This window comes from Habropoda laboriosa, unplaced genomic scaffold (genome assembly GCF_001263275.1).
Source record: "Habropoda laboriosa isolate 0110345459 unplaced genomic scaffold, ASM126327v1 scaffold72, whole genome shotgun sequence".
In the NCBI taxonomy this organism is placed as follows: Eukaryota; Metazoa; Arthropoda; class Insecta; order Hymenoptera; family Apidae; genus Habropoda; species Habropoda laboriosa.
In genome coordinates, this window is record NW_017100188.1 from 735,345 (window position 1) to 745,287 (window position 9,943).

The 9,943-nt window shown below is 34.8% G+C and overlaps 2 protein-coding genes across 2 annotated transcripts in view; one reads left to right on the top strand and one right to left on the bottom strand.

The window, feature by feature from the left end:
* LOC108579758 (cuticle protein 19-like) overlaps positions 1 to 1,384 on the top strand; it is a 6,638-nt gene extending 5,254 nt beyond the window's left edge. The window contains exon 3 of the mRNA XM_017943366.1: positions 1,045 to 1,384. Coding sequence (XP_017798855.1) covers positions 1,045 to 1,332 — 288 coding nt within the window. The 3' untranslated portion in view covers positions 1,333 to 1,384. The remainder of the gene's footprint in view (positions 1 to 1,044) is intronic.
* Positions 1 to 9,943, bottom strand: part of LOC108579757 (neutral ceramidase) — a 48,263-nt gene that overhangs the window by 28,464 nt on the left and 9,856 nt on the right. The window contains exons 3-7 of the mRNA XM_017943365.1: positions 9,475 to 9,618; positions 8,638 to 8,814; positions 8,103 to 8,230; positions 7,830 to 8,028; positions 6,552 to 6,758 (exon numbers count right to left, since the gene is read on the bottom strand). Of these exons, the coding sequence (XP_017798854.1) occupies positions 6,552 to 6,758; positions 7,830 to 8,028; positions 8,103 to 8,230; positions 8,638 to 8,814; positions 9,475 to 9,618 (855 nt within the window). The remainder of the gene's footprint in view (positions 1 to 6,551; positions 6,759 to 7,829; positions 8,029 to 8,102; positions 8,231 to 8,637; positions 8,815 to 9,474; positions 9,619 to 9,943) is intronic.

Below are 9,943 nucleotides of genomic sequence, written 5' to 3' on the forward strand. Positions count from 1 at the left end.
AACTTCTCAAGTTCCATTCTCTAACACAGCTATTGTGAATATTGCCTTAAAAAGTCGACTATAATTGAGATTGTCAAGTAACTCAAATAATTTAATAGCTTCAGTTTACTTCAGTTTACGTAGCAACTCTAAACGCTGCTTAAAAAATTTAACCATCATATTGAAATTCACCGACAATGAGTAAATCAAAATTTTGTGTAATACTTAATACCCTTGATTCAATTTTTAGAATTCTCAAGTATCATTTTCCAAAGTAACCGCTCTAATCACCCCTTAAAAAATTTCACAATAATCTTGTAATTACTCTTAACGAAAAGTGCTGAATAGTAAATTTACAATCATAATTTTACTACTTCTATTTCTATCAAAGACAATATCTCAGTTCCAATCACCATTAAAATAAATTCCACGAAAACCCCAACAAAATCGCAATTATAATTATATTATTTCTATTTCTATCAACTACAATAACATTGCAATTCCAATCAACGCTAAAAAATTCCGCTTTCATTCTAACCTTGCACTTAACCTCAACCAACAATTTCAAACAATAGAATTTCAACAATAACTCTATCGTTACAATATTACAATTCTAGTCACCACTTAAAAAATTGCACTTCCATCCCAATCTTCTTCTTCTATTTCCTCCTTTAACGTCGCATCGACAGCTAGGTCATTAGCGACGGCTGTGTCCATCTCTACCACCGGCCAAAAGTTTGGAATCACCTCCCACTTTTCATCAATATTAAATCTGCTGCTAATTTTTTATCAATTTGAAGCTTATCTCAATTCCACATTTATCAATTTATCTCGTATCAACTGATTCGAACGATAAAAAATTCTCAGAGTCGCTGACTTTTTTCTGGAAATTTTTGTGTAAATTGCAGTGCTCGGTGATTCCAAACTTTTGGCCGGTAGCGTATATCTCGTCCCGTATGCCTATCGTTTTGATGAACTTTACGAGGTTTTCTCTCCTTTGTCCCGTCTTGTGTATGGTTTTCTGTTACGAATTTCTAATTAAGAACGAACCATCTCGCACCACAGGCTCACCCAAAATACACTTTCAACTATGGCGTCCACGATCCCCACACAGGAGACGTGAAGACCCAGCACGAGGTTCGCGATGGCGACGTGGTCCACGGATCATACAGCGTGAACGAACCCGACGGAAGCGTCAGAATCGTCGAATACACCGCCGACGATCACAACGGTTTCAACGCGGTGGTGAAAAAAGTTGGACCAGCCGTTCATCCTAAACCGATCGCTGTAGCGAAGTACGTTTCACCAGCGTACTACAATAGTTACGACGAATACGAGAAGCACCATTACTAAACGTGCACATACAATAAACTAATAGGGAAAACAAAAAAAAAAAAGAAATAGAAACAGGGTCGTGGAGAATTTATTTCATTGAAACACGTCGATGACGAGTAAAGAACGATGTACATAATTCATACTGAAATTCGACAAACCGTCCACGCGTTGAAATTTCGACTCTCGGATTCGTAAGTCCGCTGTGTTCGATTTTACCGCGTGAAAAATTTCTTTTTTCATGCAGTATTTTGTGAACCATTACGTTCGTGGTAATGGTGAACTACGTTTAGAATGATTCAATATCGAGATGTCAGGAGGAAGAATTTAACTACAAATTACAATTTTAGCGTAATTTAATTAATCACGAGAGGTGCTTTTAAATAGAAAGTGTGCCAAGAAATGGTGAATCGAGATTTGGGTGTCTCCGAGGAGGTCTGATTAATTGTGTCCTATTTTTTCGAGAAATCTTCTGTTAAACGCGTGTCCCTGAGTGAAATTCTCGTTGGAACGAAACGAAAATCGAGCTTCGAATTGTCCGACGGATTGTGTAAACAATCGGTTTACCGTGAGTTAAGAGGTAGAAAGCAGTTTCAGGCGATAAAATATTACTCCTGCACTTGTACATTACCGAAAGAACTTTCCATCTCTCTTTTGTCAGCGGCCATTGTCAATTCTTACGAAGTGAACGTAGAAATTGATTGTTTGATAATCAGATCGAACATTGGAGACATCGAACAGGAAATCGAATGCAAGAATGTTGAGGATTTTAGAAAAATTGTACTTAATTACACTTTATTTAGCAGATACTTAGATGTTAGAATGATTTTTGCCGAGATATCGATGCTCAGAACAAATACAGTTCTTGTCGAATAAATTAACAACAAAATCGATCGATTGTTTCGAAAATTTTTTGAACAAATTAAGAATCAAAAATTGTCCTCAAATAAGATACTTTCGATGTTACCATAATTTCACTCAATTTCATAATCACACGCTAAAGTTCAGAAAGTATTGTAAAATGATAAATAATAAGATGAAATAAATCCCCAAGAAGACAGTGCCACATTCATGGAACAACGAAATAGCAATAAATAAGAAAAGTTTGCATTGAAAAATGCATCACAGAGTAATCTTACCTTCCACTTCCGCCTTTTCTTGTAAACTATTGCCTGATATTTCAAAACACGCAAATACATTCGCAACAAGTGTATATAAAAATCTAAATCTGTGTGCTTAATAAAATTGTATCAACAGTGTCACATTATAAACCGCTGCTTTGCTCGGTGAAAAACACTTTTCCTCGAGCTTCAGCTGCGATTCTTTGCGCGTCTAATTACCCGAGAGGGTAATTAATAACGAAGATTAGATCGCGAGGCGTGCACGCGTTAATTCGCCTTTTCGTTAGACACTTCAGGGACCATCTCGAAGGGGAACGATTACAATGGATCGTTAGTGTTCGATCGAGCTAAGATGCTGTCTTAATCAGGCGAATTAAGTGTCTCAGCGTGTCCCTGAACGGAAGTTCCGTTTCTGCGTCGATGATTTATCAATGAAGCGGTAGGAAGATTGGATTGAACATCGGAGAGAACTTTCGAGAAGTAAATATCCGATGAAATTTACGTGTTTTCCTTTTTGGTGGTGAATGAATTTTATTGAATATTTATTGCCACTTTTTTAGCATTTAGGAGGAACATTATAGAAGAAAGATTGGATCGAATATTGGAGAATTTTTGAGAAATGAAAATTGGATGAAATTTATGCCTTTTCTTTTTTCTATAATTCAATTTCATATATTTCTGTAGAGACACAATTTTGCTGAAATATGACAAATACACTTTTTCGGAAAGTCGACATTTTTACGGAGCGAACAATTTTTTCGCACAAACAAAGTATTCCTTCCTCTGTCATCAAAGCGGAAAAATTGAAGAAATTGAATACATACACACACACTGCCGCTCATGGAAGTATGGACACTTGAGAATTAAGGGAAGAAATAAATGCAGAGATTGTTTAATACAAAATAATTCTACTTTTGGTCAGTTCTTTGTTTGATAAACATAAAATTAACGAACTATGCATAAATAATGCAACAAAAACGAATTAAAGGACTTTTAATATGAAATTTTCTTTTCGTCAAAAAGTCCTCCTTTGCCGAAGTGTCCATACTTCCATGAGCGGCAGTGTACACACATTGGTTCCTCTGAGAATGTACATTTCATGGCTACAATTTAGGAAAGATCCAATACCTCCTAATTATCAAATAAAAGAATTTCCCTGATTTTCCAAATCGACGAAAAATTCACCCAAAGCTACACTTCTGTCGCAAAATTCTCGTCGGTCGAACAAATTGCTCTCGATATTAATCTCTCTCGCGTAAATGGATAAAAATTTCTTGGAAACAAATTTTCTCAGAAACTGGAATAAAGAAGAAAAAGAAGAAAATTACGAACGTCACCGAGAAAGATGTTCCATCTAAACCATCAACACCTCGGTTGTTTATTTCATTTCTAATTAATCTCGCATCCTCTGCATTATGCGCTCTCCCGAGTGCAGCGCATTTTCTTCGCCGCTCAGATCGCTATCTCGCCTTCCTCGTGCCCGTGATTTTTTTTTATTACTCACCATATTTCCATCTGTGTAACTAGGCGAGTGTACCTGTGCCTTTTTTTTTTACACCGTTGACTGTGATATTATTCATCAAGAGAACAGTAGTATTCTAATTACCGGTATTTTGTCAGCCGGAAGTGTACGAAGTGCTGGAACTGCTTCGAACTTAATTAGAAATCCTCTCATGTTACTCTCCTGTTTTCTTTTTTTTCTTTTTTTCGTTTATCACAGCAATTTGTATCTGCATTTGTTTTGTTGCATTTTTTTCTGCACAGTGTTTCTGGTAAATCGTTCGTTTTTATCGATTTGCGTGCGTTCAGAGGAAACTCGGTAACCTTGTAACCTTTCGACGTTCTTCTCTACGTTTCTCATTATTTTCAACAGGTATCATGCGATTTTATTGTAATTCGACTGATCGTAATGGGAAATGTGTTTGAACGGAGGCCACGGGAATGTTTTTTTCCCGTGGAAATTCAACGGAGACGTGTAAAGGGTTCTTTCGAACGAGTTAAATGATAGCGAAGAGGTTCGGGTATTTGTTTGTTTCAATTTATTTTGGGGATGATAGCGATCGGTGCTGGTGGAGAGAAGATTTAAGGTGATTTTTTGAAGAGATTAAAAGTTGAGTTGATTAGATGTGAAATTAGGGGTTCAGGAGTAGAAATTGAGTTTGGGAAATTTGGTAGTTGTAATTTTATTTTGAAATTGGTAATTTAGAAGTTCGACATTTTTTTATTGGGGATTTTAAGAGCTGGAATTTTTCTAAGCAGAGATTACGAAGCGTAGAATTTTTTAAGTACGATTTGAAGAGCTTACAATGTTTAACTTGGAAATCACAAAGGCTAGAATTGCTGGATTAGAGATCCCAAAGCTTAGAATTCTCGAATTAGAGATCGAATTAGAGAGTTTGAAATTTCTAAATTAAAAGATCTCAAAGCTTAAATTTCCCAAATTAGGGATCTCAAAGCTTAGATTTCTCAAATTAAGGATCTCAAAGCTTAGAATTCTCACAATTAGAGATCTTAAAGTTTCAAATTTCTAAATTAAAATATCTCAAAGCATAGATTTCCAAAATTAGGGATGTCAAAGTTTAGATTTCCCAAATTAGGGATCTTAAAGCTTAGATTTCTCAAATTAGAGATCTCAAAGCTTAGAATTCTCACAATTAGAAATCTCAAAGCTTAGAATTCTCAAATTAGAGATCTCAAAGTTTCAAATTTCTAAATTAAAATATCTCAAAGCATAGATTTCCAAAATTAGGGATGTCAAAGTTTAGATTTCCCAAATTAGGGATCTTAAAGCTTAGATTTCTCAAATTAGAGATCTCAAAGCTTAGAATTCTCACAATTAGAAATCTCAAAGCTTAGATTTCCCAAATTAGAGATCTGAAAGTTTCAAATTCCTAAAGTAAAAGATCTCAAAGTTTAGATTTCCCAAATTAGAGATCTCAAAGCATAGATTTCCCAAATTAGGAATCTTGAAGCTTAGATTTCCCAAAGTAGGGATCTTAAAGTTTCAAATTTCTAAATTAAAATATCTCAAAGCATAGATTTCCCAAATTAGGAATCTTGAAGCTTAGATTTCCCAAAGTAGAGATCTCAAAACTCAGAATTCTCACAATTAGAAATCTCAAAGCTTAGAATTCTCAAATTAGAGATCTCAAAGTTTGAAATTTCTAAATTAAAAGATCTCAAAGTTTAGATTTCCCAAATTAGAAATCCTTAAGCTTAAAATTCTCAAATAAATGTTAAAACTGTATAAACATCGATTCTCAGTATAAATGGTTAAATGGACCACAATATAGACCGACTGTCGATCGCACGCATCCGACTACACGCATCCTAACGAATTCATTTACTTCGAATGGATAGACTCGTCAAGCGTATTGTTTACTCTACAAATTGTTTTACGACGTTTCGCATGTTTGCAAATTCAACTGTCAACAATTCGTTTCGCAAGCGCTTCATTCATGTTTAAGCGAAGATACATACATAAGTCTGTTGCTCTTGGAATAGAATACGTCGTTTCTTTCTTTTTTTTCCCGCTGTTTCGAAACTTTTCATTCGTTTCCACAATGGAGATAAATCAAACGGAATAGCATTGTTTCTTGGAAATATTTCAGAGACGAATTAAGTACTCGACGATTCATCAGATTTAATCTCTATTTCGAAACGTTTCGTTCCCTTGCAGATGGATTTGAACGCTCTTTTTATGCTACGCGCCATTTCTTTATCTATGAATTCTCAATACTACAATCGTAGATTATTAAATTTTGAATATTACTAATTTTTAACATTAAATATTTCATTTGTAACACTCAACTTTTGTTTCCGTTAATATTAAGAAATTTAAATAAATTGTGAAATAATATTGAAAAATTCAAATAAATTATGAAATGATTTCTTAAGCTCTTACAACTTTGAATTGCTATTCTTTACGATCATTTTCAGTATGACACTAAAACCAGGAGGTGTTTTCAAAAGGAAACAATTTTATCTGTATCAATGCTATTCCAAGTCCATAAAAATTCGAAAAAAAATTATTCTAATTTTTGATTGTCACTCTTGACACTGAAAAAATTTTGAATTTTTCTAACCAAAGTTAGGAGAAAGTATGCAAAAATCACTCACCCACGATTCCTTGAAGATCTTGTTGGCGATGATGCTGGTGCTCTCGAACATGTCTCTTCCTGGACCAGAGGCGAAGCATCTCTCCTTTTTCCCAGGGCAAGTGTAATGTTCAGAGCAGTTGCTCCCAGAAAATTCGCACTTTGGGCCACGAGTGTTCGGCGAAACATCGCCAAGGTTGGTGGACGCGACGGCTGCCACGAATGGACCCTAATTTCAACGAACACCCGTTACAATCCTTCTCAAGTCTCCCACGTAACCATAAATCACACTCACATAATTTACAAAATTCGTGATCGTTCAATTTGACTAGAGCTGTTTAACAATTTCACCAGACTTTTCATTCATTCTGCAGAATATTTCGTTATAAATGTAAATTTTGGGAAATTCACCAATTTTCTTTTACGGTAACAATTCTTCTATGGACTGTGAAACGAAAATGACACATTTGTGTCGATAATTATAAACGATTTCTATCATAGCTAGAAATATTTTACATTGACGTTTAAAAAATTTGAAACAATTACACATTTGTCTTCCTAGCTCAAAAGATATTTTTAAAAAATAATTAAACGATTCTGCAAATACAAACTGAACAAAAATGTTGGTTTTTAAGTTTTCAAAATTTCATTCTTCCCGTCAAACCATTCATTACTAGATACTAATCATAATATAGAAGGAAGAGGCCAGAAATTAATAGCCCAAGCGAGATGCGGGAATTTAGAAAACTGGAACAAGTACTGGGAAGAGGAGGAAGGAAGGAGACGCGACTTGTGTGGTGATAGATTCGGAAATCTGGAACATTTAACAAGGGACTGCAGAGAAACCGAAAGGGATATCAGGATGGAAGACGTAGTGAGTGGGAGACAGGACAGAAGGATTGTAGAGTGGCTCGAGAAGCTGAAAAAGAAAAGAAAAGAAAAAGGAGAGAGTGGCTGAGAACACCAAAGAGAATATTAAAGTATAAGAGAGGGGTAACAATTAATGGGTAATAAGTAGAGTGATAAGTTAGTAGAGTACGAGGGAATGGAAGAGAGAGAGAAAGAGAGAGAACGAATCGAATGAGTGAACCAGTCAACCAAGTCAAATTCATGACTGTGAGGCTAATCATAATATATATTTTGAGACATTTAACGAGACTGATTTATCAATTAATCGACGATGGTTTAATTGACACGCATCTATCTTAATATTGAATATTAATTAATAAGTATCTAAATAGTTTGTCAGCATTGCACAGAAATTACTTATCCGTTCAATAATGAATAAAAAACGTCTCACCTTGCCAATCAACGAATTCTTGTTCATGGCCTTCTCGAAAAGAATCGATGCATAGCCCACGTTATCGCTAGATACTAAATGATTAGTATTATTCATACTAGTTGGATGCACCGGGAACCAATTAATTACACCTAAAGGTTTATCGTCTGCTGCGATGAACTTCATTTGCGTTAGAGTTTTATCAACATTGTACTTGTACCTGAGAATCAGAAAACCAATTTTTTCAGTTTAGTGAAAAATCGAATAAAATCGATAAAATACTACGGTACTTACTTGTTTCTCTCTGCTTGAGGATTATTGAGGTATGCCGCAGGGCTCCTGTTGATATTCGCGCCAAGAATTTCTCCATGAGCGATGAAGATTCGACCTGGCACCATTGAATTGTGCGCACGTTGGATACTCTGGAAAATGTTCAATTTAAATAATGAAATAAAACAGTTAATAATTTCCATAGATAAAAATAATAAATTCCATACATAAAAATTCCACTAGAATATGAAATAAATTCCGTATGAATAGAAAGAAATATACCTGAAGTTCGAAATATACACCTGTCGACCAAAAATTTGACGCGATTATGCAAGAATTTTCAGAAGAATGTTAGAAATGAAAATTTTTATAAATTTCACGTCAAGAATTGAAATGTTCTCTTTTACTACCCAAATCTACATATCTGCTGATCCTAAACTTTTGGTAAGTAGTATTTTTTGAATTGATTAATCAGCAGCGCAAAAAATGTTCAAAAATGAGTGAGAAACGAGCGAGAAAATTACTTCTTTCTGTTTCATTTTGTAATTTTCATAATTACCTGCGTTATTCCATGGACCATAGCGTCGAATGTCTGTTTAACAAAGCCAAACGTGGTGATATCAAAGAGCATGTCTAGCATGAATCCACCTGGTGTGGAATGCGAATGCGTGCCACTGATCATCACGTTCTTTTCCGTGTACATGTTGCCATACAGCTTGTGAAGCTCCTCCAGTACCTGTTGCAATAAATAAATCTTGTTAAAGATCTTGTGCTCTCGTGCGTAATATTTTTCTGTAATTTTTATCCATTCTTGGGCACTTTCCTTCAAATTCACTAATCAGAAAAATACAATTTTTGAATTTTGGTATTCCACTGTTTATAATTGCAATTACAATTGGGCGATTGAAGAATAAAAATTTGAAATTTTAGTATTCCACTTTTCAAAATTATAATTTTCTGTATTACTTTAATTACAATTGAGGATTGAAAACTAAAAATCTTGAATTTTGCCATTCTACTTGTTCGGGTTGCAATTTTTCATGTTATTTGAATTATTAATTATGCTAGTCTATTTTGAATCTCAATAACAGACATCTGGAATTTTGGGATTCTGCGTTTCTACGCTATCGCAATAATAATAGTAAGTACTAGATTACTATCTTCCCAAAATTATCACTAATCTTCATCTAAAATTAATTGCTTCACTTTATCGATCTGGTGATCTTCGATTGACGTTGAGAAAAAGAAAAAACGGATAAGAAATCGTATAATTAAACTAGATTAATCTGAACGAGACTCAGTTGGCGAACGATATAGGATAGATTTAACGGTAATCGTGTTCCAAAGATTTCTATTAAATTGAAAAATCGAGGAGGTGAATTTTCCAAGGATTTACCGATTGGCGAACGCCGTTTCCTATCATCGCGCTGTCCACGCTGACGAAGACGAACCTCTCCGCGCCATCGTCGATGATGAATGCGCGGGAGAATGTTCGAAGATGGAGTCCTGATCCCTTCTGATCGATGTTCGCGTAGCCCATCTGGAAAGCAAACAATCCTCGTTATCCGTTATGCGAATAACAACGAACGCGATTCTTCTTCCCTTCTTTCGTGTATTTATCGCTTAATTCCTTGCTGACTTTACGGAAAATCTACTGGAAACTTCATTTCTGTGTAATAAAAATGCTGTTCTTCTTTCGGATAAATGTAAAATATAAAATATAAATTTAATAAAAGTAAATATAATAAATAAAGAAAAAGTTTAATTCTCCGTGAACCGGATGAACAAAAGTCACGCCTTGAACCATGCGGGATTAATTTACCCGGAATATTATCCATCTGCAAATATTATATTACATTAGAATG